This window comes from Mirounga angustirostris, unplaced genomic scaffold (genome assembly GCF_029215605.1).
Source record: "Mirounga angustirostris isolate CCGP_5_RB_7025 unplaced genomic scaffold, mMirAng1.0.hap1 SCAF_5, whole genome shotgun sequence".
Classification (NCBI taxonomy): Eukaryota; Metazoa; Chordata; class Mammalia; order Carnivora; family Phocidae; genus Mirounga; species Mirounga angustirostris.
In genome coordinates, this window is record NW_026991713.1 from 38,054,616 (window position 1) to 38,081,868 (window position 27,253).

Here is a 27,253-nt window from a genome sequence, read left to right on the forward strand (position 1 = left end):
TCATGATCCCGGGGTCCTGGGATCGAGCCCCGCATCGGGCTCCCTGCTACGCAGGAAGCCTGCTTCTCCCTCTCCCACTCCCCCTGCTTGTGTTCCCTCTCTTGCTGTCACTCTCTCTGCGTCAAATAAAATCTTTAAAAATAAAATAAAATAAAATGATTCTACTTTTAAAAATAACTGCATATAGCCTGTTTATTACATTTTCCTTGCACTTACTCAAATGAATACAATATGTGTAGGAAGAACATTAATAGTAAAGTAGTTCTTAAAATTGATCTTAAGTACAAAGTCCTGAGAACAAAGGCTGGGTGACTTAAGCAGCCCTATCATAGCGACCAGGAAAGGATGTGGTTTCAATGTGAACTCGTAGGAGGAGCAGACACACAAAAGCCACTATGTCTACACTCCTTCATCTACTCTCACATCTGCTCCTTCCCTCTGCAGCTAGGTAACTCTGGCTTTCTTTAAATCCATATTCAAGACCCTCTTTTTTTCTCTTCTCTGAAATGAAATCCTATTCCTTCAACCTCCTTGTTTTCCTGTATTAAATCATCCCTCTGAAAGCTGGCCTTTATGCCCTTCTTCACCCCTGCCCCAAAGTATCTGACGCTATAACCTGCGTAATGCAGCATATACACATAAAACATTTCTGTTTGTATAGACAGAGGGTGATTCACACAAATGTGAATCCCTTCGATTCATTTTATGCTAAAGAAACTGTAGATAGAGAATCTTCCTTTATTTACTTTATTTTGCTCTATAAAACAAAGATTATATTCTTGCCCAGTTTCATTCACAAACACAATTCAGAATATGTTTATTGGAACTAATTAACTTGTTTTCTATACTTCACACTATAGATACTTTGGGAATGTTTTTACTGAATTAAAATTATAATAATATATATGATGCAGTGGGTATGGTAAATAAACTAAGCCTAAAAAATGTGGTTAAAAAATATCTAAAGGAAATATTTATTGGAGTCTGTAAATTTAAGAAAAGAAGTATTGGGAAGCCTGGGTGGCTCAGCTGGTTAAGCATCTGCCTTCAGCTCAGGCTCAGGTCACGATCCCAGGGTCCTGGGATTGAGCCCTGTAGGGGCTCCCTGATCAGTGGGGAGCCTGCTTCTCCCTCTCCCTCTGCCCCACCCCCCCCACTAGAGCTCACTCTCTTTCTCTTTCAAATGAATAAATAAAACCTTTTAAAAAAGTATTAAAAATGGAAAGTGATATTATGGTGTGCTTCGTTATTTTTACTTCTTTGTGGTACAACCTAACATTTAAGGGAGATAATAAATGAAGAGCTAGTTGAGCTACTCAAATTGTGTTGTACAAAGAAGTCACTTGTAAACCTGCTGAATGAAGATATGCAGGTTTTGATTCAGTAGGTTGGGATGGATGTGAAAATTATATATTTCTAATAAACTCCCAGGTGTTGAGGTGCTACAAATTGCATTTTCTCAACAGTAAGTTAGAGAATTTTTTTTACTGTTCTTTAAATTATGAATTAGTTCTACTTTGTTTCCTATTTTTTCCTCTTGTTTCCTCTGGAGCACTCACAACTTCCCATAACCATAATTCTTTAATCCTTACAAAAATCCTATAAAGAAGTCATTATTCCTATTACTGTTTTTCCTTTTTTCTTTTTTTTTTTTTTGTTTCAAGTTTTTATTTAAATTCCAGTTGGTTAACATACAGTGTAATATTAGTTTCAGGAGCAGAATTTACTGTTTTTTTAGATAAAAAAACTGAGGTACAGATTTGAGGCAACTGCCCAGAAACAAATCGCAGAGTCAGAATTTGAACTCAGACTAGTTCATCCTCTTAACCACCCTCCCTATTCTAATAGACCTTCCACAATAGTGGTCCATTTAATGGGATGTGCAACAAGAATCCTAGCAGGACAGATATATATATATATATATAGTGAGTGAAGATATATAGTGAGTGAAGGAAGAAATGAAGATATGTAGATATATAGATATAATATAGAGAAAAACATATGTATATATGAATACAAATTTTAATAACAGAGTTCTGATCTTACACAATAATCATAAAGAACTGGTAGGAAAATTAATTACTAAGCTACCTGAAGTTGGGGTGAACTCTATATTGCTTAAAAGATGATATTCTGACCCATATAATTCTATTTGAAAATTTTAAGACATACTACAAAAAAAGCATTTTTGAAATAAATTGTGTGTATGTCTGCATGTATATAAACACACATGGATAATTTAGAATTAGGATGTAAAATGTTTAGCTTTAGTAATTATTAGGTGAAAGGCATGTGAATTTCAAACATGTAAATAGTTACTTCTGCCCTTTGCCTTTGAAATTTGCTTTTCCATTTTCCATTTTTAATCACACATAAACAGCTTCCCTTTAGGTAGAATTCTCTCTTTACATATCACTACTCTCTTGCTTTTAACATGCATTTTCTTTCCCCTTTATTTTATTTCTGGATTTCTACTATTGTTGTGAAAACTTTTTTGTTACCTACATATTTTCATAGTGCTTGCTGTATTATAATAGGAAATAAGCAATTTCATTTCTCTAAATGTTATTTTCTGTTGGCATGTCTCACACAATCCCGCAAAAAGATATGAGAAATCTAGTGTGCATCTAAGCTGCAGTATTTTTGAATGCTGAGTTTGTAAACTGACTTTGTAAAATAGGTGAATAATTAAATGCTATGAATGCTTACACTGATATTATATGTATGTCCACCTTTTAGTCCTTCTAACATCGCAATGACGGATGTGTCAGTTTGCTGGATAATACTGAGGTTGTGAATCTGGACAGCAGTAGGATCATCTTCTCGGTAAACTAAAGCTTGGTATACTTGGATATTTCCATTGGGTTGAGAAGGAGGAAGAAATGTTAACTGAAATTTTGTAACTTCATCTGGTATCTTCTGAAATGTCATATTGTTAGGTGGATCCTCGGGGACTAAAATGAAATATTAAACAATTTTTTAAAATTTGTGTTCTTTTTAATCTCCATATAAAATTTATTTGTGTCAAATTTCTGTTTATAAAATGTGTTACACAAATTATTTAAACCATATATGTTATGGAAACAAACAAAATGGTTGATACATGTAGGTCACAGAAATCATAATGGTGATCCAGTTAGTTTGGTTATTTTTTTATTTTGACTTCCACATGGATTTGCTTTTATATAGAATGTATTTCCATGACTTTTTGTATTGCTTATTTAAAGATAATAGACACACAGGAATTTGCAGAAGTGGCACATACAGTCCCCTAGAACATTCCCCCAGGTTTTACCAGTGGTGACAACTTACCTAACTGTAGTTTAATATCAAACCTGGATATTGACCTTAGTACAATACTGTTAGATTACAGATCTTATTCAGATTTCACCATTTTTTCATGCTTTCATAAATGTGTGTGCAGTTCTATGCAATTTTATTCCATGTAAAGATTCCTGCAATCATCACCAGAAATAAAGTATAAAACTATTCAATTTCCATAAAGAAACTTCCCCGGCTATCCTCTTATATTTGCACTCTATGCATCCCCACAACACTAACCATTGTCCTTCATAGTTCTGTCACTTTAAGAAAAACAATAGCATAATGCTTAAGTTCCATCAGGGTTGTTGTATGTATCAATGGTTCATTCTTTTTTTATTACTGAGTGGTGTTCCATTTTGTGGATACACCTAAGTTTGTTTAATCACAGAAAAACATTTGGGTTGTTTCCAGTTTTTTGTTACTACTAATAAACTTGCTATTAACATTCATTTATAGCTGTTTGTGTGAACATAAATTTTTAATTCTCTGTGATAATTGCCTAAGAATATGATTGCTAGGTAATGTGCTCTAAGTGCATGTTTAGTTTTATAAAAGGCTGCCAAACTATTTTTCAGTGTGGCTACACCCTTTTACATTCCCACTAACAATGTATGAGAGATCAGTCTCTGTATCTTTGCCAGCATTTGGCATCATCACTATTTTATAATTATTATTTTATCTGTTCTAGGAGATGCATAGTGATATCTCATTGTGGTTCTAATTTGCATTTCCTTAATAGCTAATGATGCTGAAAATCTATCTTATCATGAGTTTATTTGCCCATTGTATCTTCTCCGTGATGAAATGTCTAGTCATGTCTGTTGCCAATTTTTAATTGGATTTTTTTTAAGTGTTGAGTTTTGAGAGTTCTTTAAATATTCTAGATATTCCATTTTATTTTTGATAAATAAAAATTAGCCTAATATACAAAAGTTAAGTATCAGTAAATTATCATAAAAAATGATACATGTGAGGATAAAATTAATTTATGAATATAGGAACTAGTTCTTACTGTACTACATAATTAATGTTCTTTACATAAATGACTGATTACATGAATATATCTATTTTGATATATTTGATATCTTCCATACTAAGTGAAGGAATTTCCATGAAGAAGGCTGCTAATATTTGGCTGTCAAAGGTTCAGATGCTCAAGCTTTAATATCTTTATTTATTATTTATTATCTTGCAAGCAAAAAAAAAAGTAAATAAACAAGAGGGAGAAAAAAAGAGGGGCGCCTGGGTGGCTCAGCGGTTACGCGTCTGCCTTCGGCTTAGGTCATGATCCCAGGGTCCTGGGATCGAGCCCTGCATCGGGCTCCCTGCTTGGTGGGAGGCCTGCTTCTGTCTCTCCCTCTCCCCCTGCTTGTGTTCCCTCTCTCGCTGTGTCTCTCTCTGTCAAATAAATAAATAAAATCTTAAAAAAAAAAAAAGAAAAAGAGAAACAGATAAACACGTTATAGTGCCAAATATCACATATTAACTGGAAAAATTCATAGCTAAAGTGAAAGTTAAATTGGCTCAACACATACTTTCATATTTGCTGTTATACATTTCTATGATATAAAAATATATTTTCTTTTAATAAGAACTTTCTCTAAAAATCAGATAAGGTTTAAGGTTGGATAAGTGAAATAACTCTCTGAATGATGGAAAGCATTTCCTATTCTCCAAATATCTTTAGTTTTACCTCTAAAATTCTACTCTTAGAGATTTAGTAATAATTTATTTAACCATGATATCTTTGTGAGAGGTAGCACATTAAGATTTGACAATCAGTGCTTTATGGTATGAGTGAGAATAAATCCAGCAGCATCTTTCCTAACAGGTAGGATGTGGGAGAAATGCAAAAAGTATAAGAAAATAAATATCTGGGATATATGTGGCAGCAAAATGGAAACAAATGAAATTTTAGGGTGCTGAGGATAAGATGTTATCTTTATAGAGTATATAACATAATGAAAAGACTAGCTAAAAACATGTTTTACCTCCTATACTTACCTTACAGATAGCAACAAATAAACTATAGCAACACATCCCTTCATGTGCTCTTTCCAAAGATATATCTGGTGGCAAAGAACATCAGGAGTCTGAAGGAGGATAGGGCAAGCAAGTTCTGGGAAGCTGACTTTCCACACTTAATTCCTATTGGTTACAAACTTAATTCATTCAGACCCTGTTCGTAGGAACTTGAGGAAATCTGTATGGATTCTGACATTTATTAAATAGGTTATATAATAAAACATGTCATTTGATTAGGTGAGGAGAACAGATATGGTAAGCATGACCTGGATTCTAATTTTGAGTTCCAGATTATATAATGATAGAATATTATTACTTTAATGTGCATTTTAAACCATGGACAGAAATAATTAAAATGGGGTTTTATATGAAGTATTATTGACCATAGACCATTTGAAAAATCATCTCTTAGGCAAGGTAACTCAAATTTCTGAAATAGTTAGTGCTTAAATAAATACAAAAAATACAATTAGGACATTATTATGAACTAATTTGTTTCTCTATTTCCAAGAACTGATTATTCTACATAATTCCACTTTGCCTAAAAAATGTAAATAGAAAACTTCACTTTTGTCAGCTATGGTGAATCACTGAATTTTATATTTTATACACTTTAAAAATTTCTTGTAACACATACCCTTTTTAGGGGGTGGTGTGAGAAATTCTAAGAAAGACACTTAAATCTCAATCAGCTTTTAACAGTGATGGAAAATATGCCTTACCTGATTCTAAAGTGGTAACAATCACTTCAGCACTTGACTTTCCTTCTACATATGCAGCACTTATGTTTCCTGTGAATGCTGTGATCACCACAGAATACCTTGTGAATATTTTCAAATCTTTAATTTCTATGGTCTTATTTTCCTCATTTGACTTGATGAAGGACATATTAAATTCATCACTATCTACCTATAGGAAAAAAATAGCTAGTAATTAAAGGAAGTCGCACTTGAGATCCAAATCGCCAAAACATAATACTACAAAGCTACATGTGGTATATTTATCTAGCCAAGATTTAAATTATTTTTTTCTTGCAGTCATATTGTCCTGGGAAATCTAAAGTGCCACTTTAACAGTCTACTTATAAGCAATTATTTCAACAACTGAAAGTAAAAGAAAAAAAAATCACCCAACCAACCACAATCAATCAACCCATCCAATGAACAAGCAAGTATTATCTGTGTCAATGAAACTCTACTTTCTACTGTGATATTTTATAGGAGAAAGAATACAGGTTTTGGTAATCAAACATTAAAGGTTCAAATCCCAACCTGGTCATGTAATAGTTCCTGTAGCGTTTGACAAATCACTTATGTTCTCTGTGTCTTACTGTCTGTGTATGTAAAGCTAGAGTAATAATATCTATTCATAGTGTTTGGTGAGATTTAGAAAAATAGATCTGAAGTAGCTGGCACAGAGATTTTGATATTTTTTTGACCATGACCTACAAAAAGGAAACACATTTTGTAATATAACTCAGGATATGTGTGTATTTATACTCATATATATATATGAGTATACATACATACATGTGTATATATATATATATACACACACATACAAACATACACTTCTTTATAACTTAAAAACAATTTTCAGAAATGCAACTTCTTTGGGTGTTGAGTTTAATAAGTTCTTTATAGATTTTGGATACTAGCCCTTTATCTGATATGTCATTTGCGAACCATGAGAGAATATGGACTCTGAGAAACAAACTGAGGGTTCTAGAGGGGAGGGGGGTGGGGGGATAGCCTGGTGATGGGTATTAAGAAGGGCACGTACTGCATGGAGTTCTGGGTGTTATACGCAAACAATGAATCATGGAACACTGCATCAAAAACTAATGATGTAATGTATGGTGATTAACAGAACCTAAAAAAAAAAGAAAAGCAACTTCTTTCTGAAATGCATTTGGTATTTTCTTCTCTTTTAAATTTTATTCCAGCTCATTTAAAAATTTTTGGTCATGATTGTAGTTTGAAAAACTCCCATCTAGCACTATGCATGGCACTGGATAAGGACTCAATTAATTGTGGATGTTATAATTATTAGATGTGCAAAAATGAGCATCCTTAGGTGTATTAAACATAGTCACACAGTGTGTCAAACAAAGTGTGCCTTTGATGAAGAGTCTGGCCTATTCACTGAAGGGATTAAACATAGCTAAAGTTTCTAGCAATACAAAGAAGGGTTTTTCCTGAGATGAACATCAGAAAATTTGAAATCCTACAATGCATGCTACTCCCTAGTATCTGAATTGAAACACTTAAAACCAGATTGTATACACTGTTCACAGTACTAAGCTCATTTTCAACTTGACCCTCCCTTGTACCTTTGAAAGGTTTCTTGTTCAAAATAGTCTTCAAATGCTCTTTTCTAAGAACTTTTTGAACTGAAAGATGTTTCTATGAGAAACACAGCAAAAGGCTGATAAATACCATACGCCCTGCAAAGTCAAATAGATTGTTCCCACCTTAGAGCATTGAAGGCAGTTGCCTCCTTTCTCTAAAGTGGCAGAAAAACAAATCAGCATAGGAATACTATTGATCAAGTGCATGTTCTCACTGGTAGAAAGTGTGTGTGATTCAGTTAGATGTCAGCATTTAAACATCACATAAAAATCTAGCTTTTTAAATTTTCCTTAAGACTAGGATTATATTCATGCTGGGTAATAATTATCTAGAGATGAGTGATAGTTGACTTCTACAATGGGGCATGAGTGTCCAATTCATCACTGCTTCACCCAACTGGGTGAAGTTTATGTTACTTGACTGACCTCTATACCTCTTTGGATTCTGATTTTATGGAGTTGAGGTGAATTCCTCAACATTCCATAGTTATTTAGTAGCTGAGATAGAATTTGCTCTCAAGTCTTTCAAGAATCCAGAGCTCTCTACACTACTACACTGGGCCTGATCTTATAAAGTAAAATTAAATTATTTTAATGTCTTCCATTAAAATAGTACATACCTAATATTGAGTAGTAAAAATATGACATAACGTGCCTGTGATCTACTGTATCTTAAAAACGTATTTAATAAAATCCAAAAAGAATTTTGGGTCCTCAAATACAGAATGTATCAAAATTCATTTATCTTTCTTCACTAAATCTACTCTGTCGTCATTATTGTTAATCATTGTTTGTCCACACACCCAGGAATGAAACCTCAGACCTTTTTGATTCATTATTTCCCTTCCATCAATTTCAAGCTTATTTGCTCATATTATATTTGATCATCTATTATTATTATGAAATGTGTCCCATTATTTTTGCAGTATGGTAGTTTTATAGGCAATGTCAGCAACTCGACTTTGATTCTATTTTCTCTCCTTTTCCTACCCCACTTGCCCCCTTCCCCCCCACGCACACCTTTATTCATTCCTCAAGTCCCACAGCCAATTTAACCTGCTCTGTAAAGTCTCCATTGTATCGTATGCCCCTCATAACAGGAATTTTAATTACTTTGCTAGTTTATATTCCAAAAAAACTGCATAGCTCACATTCTATATTTACCTGTTTATATTCTGGTGTCTCCCATAAGAGTGTGAGTTACTTATGTTTTGCATCCTTTTTTGGTGAACAGAAACAATAAATGTTTGTTATTTTGAAAAAAATGAAGGGAACGATGAACAAAGGACTACAAAATGCATGAATTTCTGGTAGTATCATCCAGGGTGATATCTGTGCCCATATATCTTTAAGACTGTCAAGTTTTGCTTAACTTGAGTCTTTTAGGAAAAAAAGTTTTATGTCCCTGTGACTAGGATTTAGCAAAGGCCAGGCTCACAGCGTAAGTCCTAAATTCAATGACATGTGTTCTTCCCTGGCCTAGGATCCGATCATTCTTGAAGGTAGATAATTATATATCCATGAAATGAGCTGCAGATAAGCTCTATAAAGACAATGACCACATCAGACTTGTTCTAGGTATCCAACACCTAGCACAATGCTGGCATGTTGGATGCATTTAAAACCATGTGTCGAATGAATAAAGGAAAGAAGGAACTAAATGACAGCCTTGTTCCAAGAACCCGGGGAAACTACAAAGTACTACAATCTATTTGAATTCTTGTTATCTTTGAACTGAAAGGTTTGGATGAGCATATATTTCAACTTGGCAAATTTTATTTGCTACTTGGTGGTTTTTCCTTTCTCATATCACACCACCGTCTACTGGCTATAGCCAGGTCTTAACTATTTGAGAAGCTATCATCTCTGTGCCTCAACTCCCCTTTATTCAAAATGAAGATAATATATTTACAGTAAAATGTTAGATAAGATAAGGTAAAGCTATGGAGAGGGTACTGTGTAACTGATATAAAGTAAGCAATTACCATGTTAGTCATTCTTCTCTCTTTCCCTTGCTTATTTTTAAACTCAGTAAGAATATTAAGGAAATGAGGTTATAAATCATTTTTAAAAATATTTTATTTTCCCTTCCTTTAAGCTCAAATTTCAAGAGAGAACTATTTTCATTAATAAGGTGTCTTTGACAGAACAGAGCATTATCATTTTGTGATTTGCTTTTAATACATATTCCCAGAGCATTTGTCATGTGTGTTGATTACTTTTGGCTAATTGCAAACTAAGTCTTCACAAATATGCTCTAAAAAGGAACATAAACAGAAGACTGAATAGGAGTACAAATGCACCAATAATCCCTTAAATTTTCTTTTAATCATGACAGGTCTTTTGAGATAGAAGCACTTCCATTTTAGAAATAACATAAAGACATAATAAAATTATAAACATTAAACAAAAGGTAGGTAGAGACATCAAGGAAGCAGGAGAATTCACCATAAATGACTCAATGCATTAGATGCCACGAGAAGAGAGTGGTCATCAGGCCCAGTAAAACCTAAGCAGGGCACTCACAAGGTTTTTCCAATCCTAATCCTAGCTAACAACTCTGCATTATTTACATTGTTAAGCACCTTGTTTAAGGTGAAAGGCTTGACTCTCATGTTTGGGTTTCCTTCTATCTGGATGGCTACTCCAGTCTGGTGCTTTCGATGGCCTCTTGTTTAAATGTTTGGATTCCCCAGGATTCAATCCTCAGGTTAGTTCTTACAGAAGAGGTTCTTAGGCTACATGTCCCATATTTAATCTCATCCCTTCCTATCATTTCAACTATCATCTAAATACCAACACTTCCCAAATCTGCAAATTCAGATCTCCTCTCCTATGCTCCAGATCTATATATAATAGTGCTAAGGGAGTATCTTCACCTGGAGGACTCCTGGGCATCTCAAACTCAGTGCATCTAATACTGAATTGATTCCCTTCCTTTACAAATCTATTTCTCCTCACAATTTTCCAAATCCTGTATCTAAAAGTCATCCTTGATTATTCCTTTCACTCACCATCCACTGATTTTTTCCCACCAAATTCTGTAGATGTAAATTATTTTCCATTCCATTCCCTCACTACATTTTCTCTGTCCTTATCTTTTCTTACCCAGTTATTCTTATAGTGTCCCGTCCCCTTGCCAAATTTTGCACTAAGACTGCTCTATCCTCAGCAGTGCAACCAAGCTGATCCTATAAGATAGAAATCTCTATCCCAACACTGCTTTAATTCCTCAATTGACACCCCACTGGCCTTATCATAAAACTCAAATTCCATTACATGTTAGACCGTTGGCCTTCTAATCTAGCTTCTCTCAGCACTTTTCTTGAATGCTTTGACCAAGGATTCCTGAACTACTTGCTTTTTCTTGAATGAATCTTACTTCTCACACTCTTAGTACCATTTCTCTCTCATGGTCTGCTTCAGGTGTTTTTCACAATTAAGCTCTGATAATTACTTTATTTGGGAGCTATTTCTTCTAATGCCTTCTCCCTTCACCTTTTTTATTATGAGGTTTTTTTCTTACTGTATTGTTATTATTGTTTTTAAATATGAAATGCTGGGCGCCTGGGTGGCTCAGTTGGTTAAGCGACTGCCTTCGGCTCAGGTCATGATCCTGGAGTCCCAGGATCGAGTCCCGCATCGGGCTCCCTGCTCGGCGGGGAGTCTGCTTCTCCCTCTGACCCTCCTCCCTCTCATGCTCTCTGTCTCTCATTCTCTGTCTCAAAAAAATAAAAAATAAAATCTTTAAAAAAATAAATAAATAAAAAATAAATAAATATTAAATGCTTCATGAATTTGAGTGTCATCCTTGTGCAGGGGCCATGCTAATCTTCTATGTATCTTTCCAATTTTAGTATATATGCTGCTGAAGTAAGTACTTTTTCACTGTATTTTAAACCAGTGTATTATTATCAATTTAACCACTTGTTTACATACATTATTTATACCCTGGGGATAAATATGACAATCATGCTAATAATACTTTACTTACATTTATTGAGCCTTACTTACATTTACTGAGCCTTACTCAGGCAATGTTTAAAGTTCTTTATGCATATTTTCTAATTTAGTCTTCACAAAATTTCTGTACCCTGGGTACTATTATTAATCTTTACCTTACAGATGTGGATAATGAAACACATATAGGTTAAATAAGTTGCCTGAGGTCTAACAGAACTAGGATTAAAATTCAAATAGTCTGGTTCCCAAAATGTGTATTCTTAATCACTCTCTACACCGTCTTTTGCATAAGGTAAGATACACCTTACCGATTTGACATCGATCAGATAGAATGTTGGTCCAGTAATGGTAGCAGGTTCACTCCAGCTGATGTTGATGCTAAAAGGTGATGTTGCTACTACATACACACTTTCAGGAGGACCATCTGGAGCTGTGAAAATAGAAAATCAGTTACCCTGGGACATCTGAGTTAGTCTTTGCTACAATACAATAATAGAAAAGGCCATGAGAAAAGGATAGTGATAATGAATTAATTATACATTAATTTATAGTTCACAGCATGCTAAAGGCATTGGCAAATCAAAAGATGTAATTCCTTTCAAAATAATTACTACATATAAGAAACTTCCAGGCGCCTGGGTGGCTCAGTTGGTTAGGTGACTGCCTTCGGCTCAGGTCATAATCCTGGAGTCCCGGGATCGAGTCCCACATCAGGCTCCCTGCTCAGCGGCGGGTCTGCTTCCCCTTCTGCCCTCTTCCCTCTCATGCTCTCTGTCTCTCATTCTCTCTCTCTCTCAAATAAATAAATAAAATCTTAAAAAAAAAGAAACTTCCACATGAGAAATTAATAATCATAAATGTATGATTTTTAAATGTAATATTTTGAAATTATTACTGTTGCAAAATAAATCTTTTTTAGTAAGTGCTTTTATTTAAAAATAGATTGTCTAATAATGTTGTTTTAGGAAGACCTGTAGAAACATGTTTGACTACAAAAAAAGTGAAACTGGAACAAGGGAATTATATTTAAAATTGGGTTGCTTTTGTTGTTTTCACAGAGGGAATAACATAGGAAATAGGTTATACAACTGATGTTATCACAAATGTAAATGTTTCCTGAATTCATTATTATTCCACACAACTTTAATTTGTCCTATTTTTATTACTGTTGTTTTTTATCAAGGGTGTGAAACAAGAGATAATATTTTAGGGAACTGACTGCTGAAAACCCTTGTGTGAATTTTCAATTTGTGAAACTGCTAGAAATTAGAAGAGTTTTTAGTATGTTAAGAAGGATTTAGTCACCGTTGATTTGACATACATTGAACTAGGAACACTGTTATGCATATCTCTGTCCTCCTATGGCCCCTAGTCAATTCGAGGGGCATTAAATACTGGGAGAGAAGAATTTTCCAGTTTTTCTAATTTTTAAATCCACTTGAGGAAACACTGCTGAATAAATATTATTCCACAGATCCTGAGAAGGTATAAAGAAAAAGATTATTAAAATATTCCTTTCCTCAAATAATTTATAAGAGCAACAAATTGTACTAGCTTGGTCAAACAAAATTTCTGGACCTCAGCTTCCTCCTCATATGCATATATCATAGTGTTTTAAAAGAATCATGAATTCAAAATGTGTGCAGGGGCCAGTTGGTTTACTATTTGGCCCATCATTGTCAATTAGCACAATATACTATAAGAAAAGGCTAAGTTAAGGTAAGGACTAATTAGAAATACAAAGAATCTACTGTGAGTGGGCAAAGGGCAAAGTGGTGAATACAGACGGGGCAGGGAGTCTAGGTAAAGTTGCACAGAGTAGATGGGAACTGAATAGGCTTTGAAAGATGAGAAGGATTTCAATAATCAGAGGAGTAGGGTTAGGGGCACTTCTTTGCTAAGAGGATCACAAGCAAAACCACAAAGACACAAACAGCAGGGTCCACAGACAGATAGAATTTTATCACTGTAGAAGTGTTTTCCTTGGTAATCTTATGTTTATTATTTTATACATTCAAAAATATTGTCCTAGGAAGGAGTCCACACACTTCATCAGACTGCCAAAGGAATCCATGATACAAAAAAGATTCAGAATCCCCAAATTCAAGGAATACAGATATCACAGAGAGACCCATGTTCATAGGGTAAGGAACACGCCTCAAATGGGCTTTGGGAACTAAGTTAGGTTATTATGCTAAAGTATTTGAAGCTTATTCTTTAAATAATAGAATGCCACTGCAAGTTTTTGAAAAAGGAGTTATTTTTCTAAGGATTTAGGAAGAAAACTCCAGTAGTTATAGAATAGATAAGTGCTCTGAAGCATTGAGTCCAGGGAGGCTATTTCCAAAAAGCCAGATAAGATATGATGAGATCCTAAATTAGATTAGTGACACTAGGATTGGATAGGAGGGGATGAATCCTAGAGTCATTTAGAAAATTTAATTAAAAAAAAAACTTGAGGCTGATTATATGTGGGTAAAAACTGACATAGAGGATGTAGCAAAAGCTAATTCATGTGTTAACACCAGGAGAATGTTAATAGAATTCATACCAACAGCATATTTAGGAGCAGATACTGATTTTAGTACGGTTAAGACTTTGGAAGGAGATAATAATTTTGGATTTGTACTCATTGAGTCTGAGACACTCACAAGAATTGAGAATGCCTACCTGATAATTTGAAAGATAAACCTAGAACTAGGAAGACAGGGCCAGGATGGGAAAGAATTTTTTAAAATTTTCATATGATTCTTTACAAATCGAGATAGCATAAATACAGCAAGCATATCTGGTTCAAGTGAGTCACATGATCTGAAGAGAGACAAAGGTTTATTTCAGTACCAGATAGTTATTTAAAATGTTAATAGCAGTGACAATTTTTAAACTATGAATGTGTTATTGGCACTTAGAGTACGTTTCCAAGAGAGATGTTATGGGTGGAATTTAGGTCCTCAACTCAGCCCATAAAAATACATTTTAATAGTAGCATTAAAATATTTCAAAACAATATTCAGATGTAACAACAGAGGAATCTAGCAATTGTGTATAAGGAAGTTTCTGTGGGAAAATGCCTTCGAGATATCAAACATATCTTTCCTATGCATACCTTTTCTAACCCTTGTGCAATATTCTGGACATTGACTCAGAGATCTAGTCAGTATGGCCCAGGAAGGCATTCAGGAAAGACAGTGAAGAGGGGATACTTCAGGATTCAGAGGTTTGATGAGCTGAGAAGTGCTAATAATGATGACAGAATTGGGTACATGATTTCTCTGGTAACTAATGTGGAGAGATCATGGAATCCCAGCACTTAAACACACCTGCATATCCTAACATCTTCAGTCTTTATTACTTCTAATTTTATGATCCTAGATTTATGAAAAGTGTCTCAAATTGTAGCACAATTCATTTAGATAATTACATATAATAAATGAGAGCTATGAGAGATCTCCTGACACCAGCATAATTAATTGCTTTTGGATGCCCTAGCAGAATAATGCACTTCATATTCAAGAGTGGCAACCCTCTTTCCTTCTCAAACTGGAGTTCCTTAGAAATGTTATGCCCACCTTACCAAGTTACAAAATAACAAATAGTATCTCTGAATCTCTATATGCAGAATGTTAAATGAGGAGTGGATAGGCTTCAGGACCAGGTACACCATTACTGATCATTACTGTACACTCTTCTCACGGAGAAATCTGCTTTGAAAAATATAAGATGGTTTGTAGCTTTTAATGGCCTATCTTCTGCTGCCTTTGACTCTATAAATGGGGATGGGCTAGAAGTACAAATTTATTAAGACATCTACTAATTAATTAATAATTAATGTTTTTATTATTTAACATTAATTAATCTTTTTTGCAAAACCTGCCTTCTAGCTCTGTAAGAGCCATTGTGGAATAGAACAATTTTCTGACAGGCCACAAACTTAAAGTATACCACTTTAAGAAAATATTTTAGGCTCCCCTTCTCTTTAGCTATACCCAAATGTTCTGTTGGCTTTTAGATGAAATTTATATGTTTATCCAACCAGCAAATATTGATTGAGCACCTTCTGTGTGCCAGACACTGGGAAGACATAAAGATTATAGAAGTGATGGACGTAGTTGTAGACCTATCCATATAGAGTTTCTAGAATATAACTGCTCTTCTTCACTCAACTATTTATTGAACACCTACTACATGTGGGCATTTTTGAAGTGCTGCTGGTGGAGAAGAAAACCAAAGAGATAAAGATCATAGAACCTCTATTTTAGTGGAGGGAGATAAATAATATATATTATAAAAATTGAGGTAAGTTAATACTAATATGTAAGTAAATTACATACTATGTTAAGAAGTGATATGTACCATGACAAAAAATGAAGCAGGATAGTAAGAATAGGGATGCTGATGGGAATTTCTATTTTAAATACGGCGGTCAGGGCATGTCTCTATAAGCAGGTGTCATTAAAACAAAGATTTGAAGGAGGTAAAGGAGCATGTGAATGTTTGAAGGAAGAGTGTCACAGATGGCTATGCAAAGGCCCTGAGGCAGGATTTTGCCTGGTCTATTCTAGGAATAACAAGGATTCCAGTGAGGCTGAAGTCAGGTAACAATGAGAGTAAGAGAGGAAATGGGAGCCAGTTTGTGTAGGGCCTTTAAAGCCAGTGTTAGGGGCTTTGTAAGAAGTGCTGTCATGGATAAAAGGACAATGCCATACTATATTTTCATGGACTAAAGTGGCCTCTATAGATTTTGACACTTGATATCTAACTCATACCAGAAAGATGGGTCAAACTTAATGAGATCCAAAGAGGAAATATTATCTCCAGAATCTAATTCATATACTTCTATAAAGTATACCAATTCAATGGCTATTGGGACTAACTTTTAAACCAAACTCACTCTAGCAGGCAGGCAAGATGATACATTATTGACAGATATCACAGACAGTTTACTGATAATTTTCTGTGACTAAGAAAGTTGATGAGATTTTTCTGTGACTATGTTGATGGTAGCCTGTCTTTGGAAAAATTTCCAAGGAAATATGTCTACATCTCCTCTGCTCTATAGTTTGGATCTTTTGGGTCTCAAGTGAGGGCAGATCCAAAACCATTTCCCAAGGTAAACCTTGCCTAGTCTTGCAAGTATGTCTGTGTCTACATAGCTCAGAAAGCAGTATGAAGCCTTACTTCAACTCTTGTCTTTCATAGGAAAATGTCAACCCTGCAATCATTCCTTAAATACTAGTAGTCAAGCCCTCATCAGGGAGCGTCTGCTACCCCAAGCAGAGCTGAGAGAAAAATGACATTTAAAGATCATTCATGGCACACCCTAACCAACTGGACTACGCAATATTTTCAGTTCTATACACTAATAAATCATTATAAGAAAAAGGCAAGGTATTTAGCCCCTCACTGAGCTGTGCTTTAATGCCATTTCTTGAACTTTTCCTAAGGACTTTTTCTTTTTTTCTTTTTTAAGAAACACTCTAAACAACATCTGCATTTTCAGTAAACTTGATGAAATGGCCTGTTTTTTTTATACAAGTGTTTCCTGTGTTGAATTCTTTGTGAAAAATTTCTTAGAATGTAGTATATCGATCTGTATTCTTGAAGGATTAGAATATGACATAAGAATTCCTAAATCTGAATTAAAAAAATAAACTAAACTGATATAGGAATATATTATATGCATATAACTGATTCTTATTTTATCTGTATAAAGCAATTAAAGACAATCACTTAATTCATAGATAATTTAAGAGAAATATATAGAATACCAAAATGCTCATCTGTTATAAAACAATATCTAATTATTTTAATATTGCCCAAATATTATAGAATACTTTTAAGCATAAGATATTTTCAAATTTTTTTAGGTAATATTCTTTTGGAAATTCTCAAAATTCCAAAAATATATAATAAAATATATGAGTATTTTTTCTCTTTTATTCCAATGTGTAGTAAACTATTACTAGAGTCATATAAGGGAGAATGCAAAATCACAATTATAAATGTCAACCAGCAAAACCAAGGAACCTTAAAACAGTAAAGGTGTGGGGAGACGAAAATATGCCAGTTTAAAAGCTTAGTAACGTATAAGCATCTTTGGAAGACTTTGTTTGTCTCCCCATAAACTGTCACATTCTGATTTAGGATTGTTTGTGAAATGAATCTGGTCAGTAATGGGCCAAGATATCACTATACCCTTTCTCTTATAAATCACAGCAATTTACTCAGTAGGAATGATCTATCTTTATTCTCTCATTCCCCATAATCCAATCACTTCCTCTCATAAGCACTTTTCCCCTGGTTTTCACAATAATGCATTTTCTGTAACTAACAACCATCATTTCCTGATTATCATGCTTCTATCCTTGCACAGGAATGTGGGTCTTATGTGGGTCAGGGTCATCTTTCCCATCCATCTGTGTCCCCATGCTAAGTGTGTTAGCTGAAAGGTGAGTCTGGATAGACCATCATTTTGCCTCATACATATAAGAGTTTTAATGCCCCCAAGTCTATGCCAGTTTGATTAAGAACCATATATTTTGGTGTGTCTAATACTATACTTTCAAAATAAGCACATTCAAAGACTTATTAGTAATTTTGCCTTCTGCAGATCCCTGCAAATTTAATGATGAAAAATGTAAAAAATATTATATAGTTTTTTTTAGTGCACCATGCTATTGTGACTTTCCTAAAAGAATAAACATAACTAAATAAATGATTTGACAACAACTCACAAGACAGAAAATCTTGAGCTCTGCACACATGTGATTTAAATTGTCTGTATATCTATTTGGATTTAAGTTAAGCTTAAAGCTTATTTCAAGGGTCTACCCTTCAGGGTATTTTGGTTTCAGGATTTGGTAGAGTAGACTACCACATTCCTAGCTACTATCATCACTACATGAGGACTCCATTCTTTCTTAGCTTATACAAGTATTAGCCCCTAGGACTGTGAGTTGGCTTTGATTCAGCATACCTGGAAGAATTAGCTTTAAGTTTTACTTGTCTCTCAGGACTAGAGGAAATCTAATTGGCTGGGTGGTTTGAGTGGATTCCTTGCATTTTAAATAATTCAGCTCATCAAGGGACCTGAAGTTCAGCAATTAGACTGAATATATGTATGCAGGCCAAGAGCATCCTAGAACATATCCTACTGGTTACAACACTACATTAATCAGCTATCCTTCCCTGGTGTTGAATGTTTCCCTAAAGCCCAGTGATCTCACTGCCTAATATGGGACAATATGGTTGGTGTATAAAATATTTCCTACCATTCTATAGGACCTTAATTTTGTTTTATAGTTACATTTTCCAACAGCAAGATGGCATCACAAAGGCAAATATTTTAAGCCTAAGAATCTGTCTAATTAGACTGCTTGATGAGTACTGAGAATGATTCATGGATGCTCATAGTATTAGACCTCACTGAATGACCATTTTCTGTGATGTGTAATGAGTAATTTTCTGAGTCATTTCATTCTGGCTTAAGTTGAAAAAAATACAAAATACAAAAAACTCTCACTTCCAACACTAGTAATGCCAGGTAAGAATAAAAATATTCTGATATTAGTACTATTGCTTTTAGGATCAGATAATACATCTTTTTCTAGAATAACATCACGTTTATAAAATAACTTTCTACAACAGTGGTTCTCAAAACGTGGTCTCCACACAAGCAGCATCAATATTACCTGGGAAATTGTCAGAAAAGCAAATTCTAAAGTCACATCCCAGACTTAACTGAATCAGAAGCCTGGGCAGGGATTAAATTACTGCTTCTGTGAGGGCTAGGGAAGCAGTGGAGGAGGGTTTGGGAGCTGGTGGTGATAAACATGGGAATGTGCATCCAGCCAATACACACTCCACACACTGGTCTCCTCCTACCTTCCATTAATTTTAATTCTGGATAAATTATGGCGAGTTTTCTCCCTACTGTCACTCCCTCCCATTCCCAAAGTTTCCACAGTAATAATAGGCCACTGTATTCCATAAGAACATAGAAGCTCTGCGAAGGAACCACCTGGAATAATACAGACGAGGCATCACCACAATGGAGTATTGGGACCAAGATAAATGTCCCTATTTCATCCTTCCATTCATTGTATGTAGATAAGATAACTATCAGGTGTATCAGCAAAGAGAAAAGAAACTGAAAGTGTAGTCTGAAGAAAAGTCCCATCCAATCTGTTTGCGAACGGAGATTGTTGGATTATATACTAGAAGCTTGTCTAATATCTTCATGTCTGTTTTAGTCCTAGTTGTTGAAGTTAATAATATCACATAATAATAATCCTTAAAATTTCTTTTAACTGTTTGGTTCTTAGCGCTTTTGCTGAAAAAGACATTGCATTTATGCATGCAAATGGGATTTCAAAATATTTTTTATATTCTGGAAAACTTGCTTAAGGTTTGGCAAAAGCTTTTTTTGAACACTAAATATTGAATTGGATGCTTTAGCAAATAGTTTAATTTTAAATGTTTACTAGTATTTCCTTTAAATTACTATTTAACCTGGATAGCTTCTCTTTGTAATCCTACATAGCACCTCTCTGCTTCTTTTTTTTTTTTAAGATTTTATTTATTTGAGAGAGTGAGAGTGAGCAAGAGAGAGAGAGAAGGGGCAGAGGGAGGGGCAAAGGGAGAGGGAGAAGCAGACTCCCTACTGAACAGGGGGCATGATGAGGGACTTGATCCTAGGATCCTGGGATCATGACCTGAGCCAAAGGCAGATGCTTAACCCACTGAGCCACCCAGGTGCCTCTCTCTGCTTCTTTTTTGTGGTACTTTCATATCACCAGGAGGCTTTGCTGAAGTCCTATTCAAGATATAAGAGCACAGACTCTACCCTAGAAATAAATAAATTGATTCATGAATGAATCAATGTGTGTAAAGTTCTTAGAATAGAACCAGCACATAACAACTTGATAAGTTTAGCTATTGTTGCCATTCTTCTTTTTTTTTTTTTTTTTGACAGAGAGAGACAGAGAGAGAGGGAACACAAGTAGGGGGGAGTGGGAGAGGCAGAAGCAGGCTTCCTGCGTAGCAGGGAGCCCAATACGGGGCTCGATCCCAGGACCCTGGGACCATGACCTAAGCCGAAGGCAGACGCTTAACCATCTGAGCCACCCAGGTGCCCCTAAAATATTTATTTTTAACAATTTTATTTCTTTGACAGAGAGAGACACAGTGAGAGGGAACACAAGCAGGGGGAGTGGGAGAGGGAGAAACAGGATCCTCGCTGAGCAGGGAGCCCGATGCAGGGCTCAATCCCAGGATGCTGGGATCATGACCCGAGCTGAAGGCAGATGCTTAACAACTGAGCCACACAGGCGCCCCTAAAATATTTTTATTTAAACTCTGAAAACTTGTTTAATAATCTGGCAAAACCTCTTCTGAGTTGAATATATAGTTGAATGCTCTATTAAATTCTTTAATTTTATATGCTTACTATTTTGTCATTTAAATTATGATTTCACCCAATATCTTCTCTTTGTAATCATATTTAGCAGCCCAAATTTAGACATTGTTCTCTTTTGTTTTCTTCATGGACTATCAATCTACTATGATACCACCTTGCTATACAAATACATTAAGTTTATTATCTCAGTTAATCATTTAGATACTGTTAATGCTTCTGAAATAGGCATGTATTTTCCTTTACTGTTTGACATGCATATTTCTTTCCTAAGTGCAGTAATTATACTTACTATGCTAATGAAAAGGAAAAATAAAAACAATATGAGCAATATAAAATAGACTGGTTTTGTGAAATAAAAGAAGCTGAACATGTTAAACATAGTAACTGAGAGAATTTTAATTTTGGCTATAACCATGTAAGTATTTGAAAGACAAATTATATACAAAAAATGAAGAAAAGAATTAGTATGAACTATTTTGCAATGGAGAATTTTGGAATTGAAATACTTTCACATGAAGTCAAATGCCTTCCTCAAGTCCAAATGCCATAATCATTTAGTCTTAGATACTGAGTAGGCATGGAGGGTGGAAACATACATAACACATGATCACCTAGTTATCTCTGCTTTTTTTTTAAGATTTATCTATTTATTTGAGCGAGAGAGAGAGAGTACATGAGTGGGAGGGGCAGAGGGAGAGAGAGAGAGAATCTCAAGCAGAGTCTGTGCAGAGCATGGAGCCCAATACGGGACTTGATCTCAAGACCCTGAGATCATGACCTGAGCCAAAACCAAGAGTCTGACGCTCAACTGAGGGCACCACCCAGGCACCCCTAGTCATCTCTGGTTTTAAGGAGCTTAGAGTTCTACAAAAGAGAGAGAAAAACAATTATGAAGCAAAATGTTCGGTATTTGAGAAACAATTTTCGAGCTGTGGGAGTGGAAAGAGGAATTCATGGAAGGGTTTGCAAAAGAGATGTTTGGTGAGAAATATAAAGAAAAGGAAGCTGTTCTCAAAAAAAAAAAAAAAGACACAAAGGACAGTAAGAAAGAACAGCAAAGATTCTGGAGCACAAAAGAGAAAGAGCAAGGGGAATATAAGCAAAATCACAGATGACCTACCTCATAGAGCATACTAAAAAGTATGATTTTTATAAAACAGGAAAATAGAAAACTTAAAGATTTTAAGCAGGGGAAAAACATTGTCAGATAGGTGTATTCAAAACCTGGGTTCGGGTAGAGAAAATGGGACAAGAAAGATCATTTAGATACCTTTGTAATAATCTAGGAAATTAATTTTAAGAGTCTGGATTTAGAGATGTTAACAGAGGAAAATAAATTCAAGAAGTACTTAGAAGGTAAATTCAATAGGACTCAGGTATGGACTTGGGGGTGGGGGATGGGAGACGGCTAGAAATAATTAACGATTCCTAGGTGGCTGGCATGAACAATTAAATGAACAATGGTACAATGCACTGAAACAGGGAACACAAAGGCAGGCAAGGTTTGCAGTGGGGCGGGGGCAGTGGTATATGGGGTCTGACATGTCTGTGGAAACCTAAGCAGTCATAGCAGTTACTTCAACCTACAGGCCTAGTAGAGAGATGTCCTCTTGAACCACACATTTGGGAGATTCAGGCAACTGAGAAGGCTTTCAATAGCATCTAACTCATTTCACAGAAGTACAACCATCATGTCTAGAATAAATTATAATCATTTCTTCTAGTGGCAGCAGGTTAGAGCCATTCTAAAAATGCATTGCCACTAAATGGGCTTCTTTATGTCTTGGATTATATTTTCCTATTTATTTATGGCTAACATCTCTTCTTATCTTTATATAATTGCTTCTTTAGAGAAGGGATAATATCTACCTTTGTTATGATAGCACTTATCACGTTATAAGTGCATTACACCATTTAGAATAAATTAAGGAAAATAATTGAATATATAGTAGCTCAGTAACCATTTCTTATTTTTAAAAATTGTTAAGGCATATTTTTCCCTCTATTTAGTTTTTCTTCTTTTTAGATCATAAAGTTGCATTCCTTGGAAGCCTCTTTGATGAGGCATGTTTTGTTGAAATTTTTTTTAACCTAACAGATGTTTGGGTAGTTAAAATTCCTCATGAGTATGGTATCCTGTGGTTTTCACAACCTAAGTGTTACCCCAGGAATTTTCCTTTCTTGCTGTCTTCCAGTCCTGGTGGTCTATAGGAGATGCACATTATGAGAGTCTCATTTCATTCCATACTAATTTCACACCCACACTCTTTTAAAGTTGTACATTTCCTCAGCATTATAAGAACTTATTGTGCACCATGGAGATATTTAATAGTTTTCCATTCTACATTCCTCCCCCACACAACTCAAATGGCTTTTGAGTATAAGGATAATCAGAAAAAAAGAGATGAGTAAAATAATCTGCAAGACTTTAATGTCTCAAGTTAAATATTTCTGCCATTTGTAATTTTTGTGATTATGTTTGTATTTATACACACTCAGCATGAAGTAGAGAGTTACGGCTATTATATAGATGACTTAAGGAGAAAAGCAATTTGGCTTCACTTATCTAGATCAGAGTATGTGGGAGAAAGAAATGTTAGCTTGAGTTGGCTGAATATTGTTTCCTTTCTTCACGCCAGTTTACAGTGGTAGATTCAAATGTAGAAAGTAACCCAATTTAATTCTTTGTTTGCATTCTAACTTTGCTTCTTGGATCTTCAATTTGAATACTCTTCTTTATGGGTGCAAAGAGAGATAATACTATATATTTTCTTATTCTACAGGCCATTTCAGAACATTTTTATAATATTTATTATTCAGACTGGGTGGTCTTTCAGAGTTATTCAGTTTTTGAATTTTGAATTCAAAATTTTGAAAAAGTTGATATCAAACTAACCATCAGTTTCCAGGTCATTTCAAGAAGTTCCAGGCTTTTTGATATGAGGGCCTATTACTAAGTGCTTATGTGCAACTCAATGCCATTAGAAATGCACACATATGAAATAGTGATTTATACTAATTTATACTGTTGTTTAGTCTTTCCTATCATTGAGAGAAATTGTTCATTTTCATTTTATCTTCTTATATCAGATTATGAAACAACATAACACTCTTTTGAATAATGACTGATATTACAAAACATTAATTTTCTTCACTCAGATTACTTTCTTTACAAAATGTCTTTAATACTTTTCATCTTTAATATTCAGAATAAACACCCAATCATTATTTATTTTTTATCTTAAAAGCATTACTGCTTATCAAGATTTTTGTTGCTGGACTATTTTAATTTATTCCTTTTTTTAAAAGATTTTATTTATTTATTGGAGAGAGAAAGAGAGCACACGAGCAGGGGCAGAGAGAGAGGGAGAAGCAGACTCCTTGCTGAACAGGGAGCCCAACATGGGGCTCAATCCCAGGACCCCAGGATCATGACCTGAGCTGAAGGCAGATGCTTAACCAACTGAGCCACCTAATTTATTTTATTCTTGTATCATATATTAGTTCACTATTTTTATTATCTGGCAATAATATGTGTAGTGTCTTTTTGTCTTTCATATCAAATGCAATCTCAGATGATCTCTCCTGGGCTTAATATAATAAATAAAACTTTTCTCTCACTGTATAATTATGAAATTCAGATATATGTGTGTGTATATATATGTGTGTATGAATATATGTATATATATACACACACAATTCAGAAAAATGTCTTCTCCATTCCTGAGAAAAGGGGTAACCAACTCATTCTAATAACTTATACAATTTATTATTCCCATACATACAAATACTCAGGTGAAAAGCGAGTAAGTTTGCAAATGCCAAGAAAAATCATATGTCTGTTGTCACAAATTCTTTTTTTTTTTAATTTTTTTATTTATTTGACAGAGAGAGAGAGACAGCGAGAGAGGGAACACAAGCAGGGGGAGTGGGAAAGGGAGAAGCAGGCTTCCCGCTGAGCAGGGAGCCCGATGCGGGGCTCAATCCCAGGACCCTGGGATCATGACCTAAGCTGAAGGCAGACGCTTAACGACTGAGGCACCCAGGCGCCCCTGTTGTCACAATTCTGAAATACATAAACTTTTTTACTTTTCTCTCTAAATCACAGTGTTGAAAGGCACTTTCCATGTATCCTCTGGAACTAAAATAAGAAGAATTTTTTTATTCTACTGATAAACAACAAAGTAGAAAATCAGCTCTCAAGCAGAAAGAAAAAGAGAAAGGGAAAAAGATTAGTATAGACAACCTACTTAAATATTGATAAATATCTTCATACTCAAGTATTCTCTGATGGTGAATTCAAATTGTGGCAATGAGATACTTGATCCAGGGAGAAGAAAAGTACCAGATAAAAGACAAACTAGTGCTCTGTAGAGAGGCACCTGGAAGCTGGGATGAAGAGAAGCCAAGATTACTTTCTCCATTGCACCAAGAACTAACCAACCAGCTAACCACCAATGACAAAGGGAGACAATCCTGGTAAAACTAGGAAAATAATGCTTAAAAAAAAAAAAAAGCTCACACTGATTGCAGAAAGTTTGCAATAATCTACCATTATTCCTTTAGGCCAAAATGAGCAAAATGGAGTAGTAGGAAATTGAAAATGATCTAATTCTAGTGAGTTGATCACAGATCTTAAAAAGGGGTTAAGGAGGAGGGGAGACCAGGTGGAAGCAATGACACTCAAAAGGAAAAATTCCTAAATTTTCAAATTAAGACTGTGAGATTCTTTGAAAACTCAGCTTTGCAGTTCATTTAGCAGATTCTGAATTAATCATGCTAATTGTCATTTTATGCTAACTGAACATTTATCATTATGTCTAGTGTGCTTGAAGAGATGATGCATTCAGAAAATCCACTTGCTGGCTCACTGTAAGAGGTAAAAGCAGGTATTATCCAAGTGACATGATGGTAAAGAGTAGGATGGGAATCCTCAGTGTCAGGATGGGAATCCTCAATGTCTGAATCCTCAGACCTTACCAGTGCAGGCAGAAGGTCTAGTTAACTAAAGTCTCCAAAGTAGCTGTCCACAGGCCAGATCTGGGCTACTGGTATGCTTAGTTTAAACAACTAAATGATTTTAAATTTAAAAAAAAAATCCAAATCAGGGAAATCCAAATCAAAACCTCAATGAGATACCACCTCACACCAGTCAGAATGGCTAAAATTAACAAGTCAGAAAATGACAGATGTTGGCGGGGATGCGGAGAAAGGGGAACCCTCCTACACTGTTGGTGGGAATGCAAGCTGGTGCAGCCCCTCTGGAAAACAGTATGGAGGTTCCTCAAAAAGTTGAAAATAGAGCTACCATATGATCCAGCAATTGCACTACTGGGTATTTACCCCAAAGATACAAAAGTAGGGATCCGAAAGGGTACGTGCACCCCGATGTTTATAGCAGCAATGTCCACAATAGCCAAACTATGGAAAGAGCCAAGATGTCCATCGACAGATGAATGGATAAAGAAGATGTGGTATATATATACAATGGAATATTATGTACCCATTAAAAGGAATGAGATCTTGCCATTTGCAATGACGTGGAAGGAACTGGAGGGTATTATGCTGAGCGAAATAAGTCAAACAGAGAAAGACATGTATCATATGACCTCACTGACATGAGGAATTCTTAATCTCAGGAAACAAACTGAGGGTTGCTGGAGTGGGGGGTGGGGTGGGAGGGATGGGGTGACTGGGTGATAGACACTGGGGAGGATATGTGTTCTGGTAAGCGCTGTGAATTGTGCAAGACTGTTGAATCTCAGATCTGTACCTCTGAAACAAATAATGCAATATATGTTAAGAAAAAAAAAAAAAAGAAGAAGATAGCAGGAGGGAAGAATGAAGGGGGGAAATCGGAGGGGTAGACGAACCATGAGAGACGATGGGTTAGCCATGAGGGAGGATGGGTTAGCCTGGTGATGGGTACTGAGGAGGGCGCGTTCTGCATGGAGCACTGGGTGTTATGCACAAACAATGAATCATGGAACACTACATCTAAAACTAATGATGTAATGTATGGGGATTAACATAACAATAAAAAAATTTTTAAAAAAAGAAGTAAAAAAAAAAAAAGGCCAAATTGTTATAAGCAAGAAACTGAGCATTTTCACATAAAAAAAAATCTAAATTTCCTGTTTCTCTGAAAACATCAGAAGTCCTAATGGCATGAC

The 27,253-nt window shown here is 35.1% G+C and overlaps 1 protein-coding gene, 1 long non-coding RNA gene and 1 other non-coding gene across 3 annotated transcripts in view; 1 reads left to right on the top strand and 2 right to left on the bottom strand.

Moving 5' to 3' along the window:
- LOC135364405 (uncharacterized) overlaps positions 1 to 27,253 on the top strand; it is a 155,452-nt gene that overhangs the window by 97,261 nt on the left and 30,938 nt on the right. The window lies entirely within an intron of this gene.
- The window catches only part of PTPRQ (protein tyrosine phosphatase receptor type Q), a 200,457-nt gene that overhangs the window by 65,306 nt on the left and 107,898 nt on the right, over positions 1 to 27,253 (bottom strand). The window contains exons 27-29 of the mRNA XM_064590841.1: positions 11,971 to 12,092; positions 6,072 to 6,258; positions 2,710 to 2,954 (exon numbers count right to left, since the gene is read on the bottom strand). Coding sequence (XP_064446911.1) covers positions 2,710 to 2,954; positions 6,072 to 6,258; positions 11,971 to 12,092 — 554 coding nt within the window. The remainder of the gene's footprint in view (positions 1 to 2,709; positions 2,955 to 6,071; positions 6,259 to 11,970; positions 12,093 to 27,253) is intronic.
- LOC123845057 (U6 spliceosomal RNA) lies at positions 11,474 to 11,580 on the bottom strand. Its single transcript, XR_006790906.1, has one exon. It is a non-coding gene; the product is annotated as a U6 spliceosomal RNA (small nuclear RNA).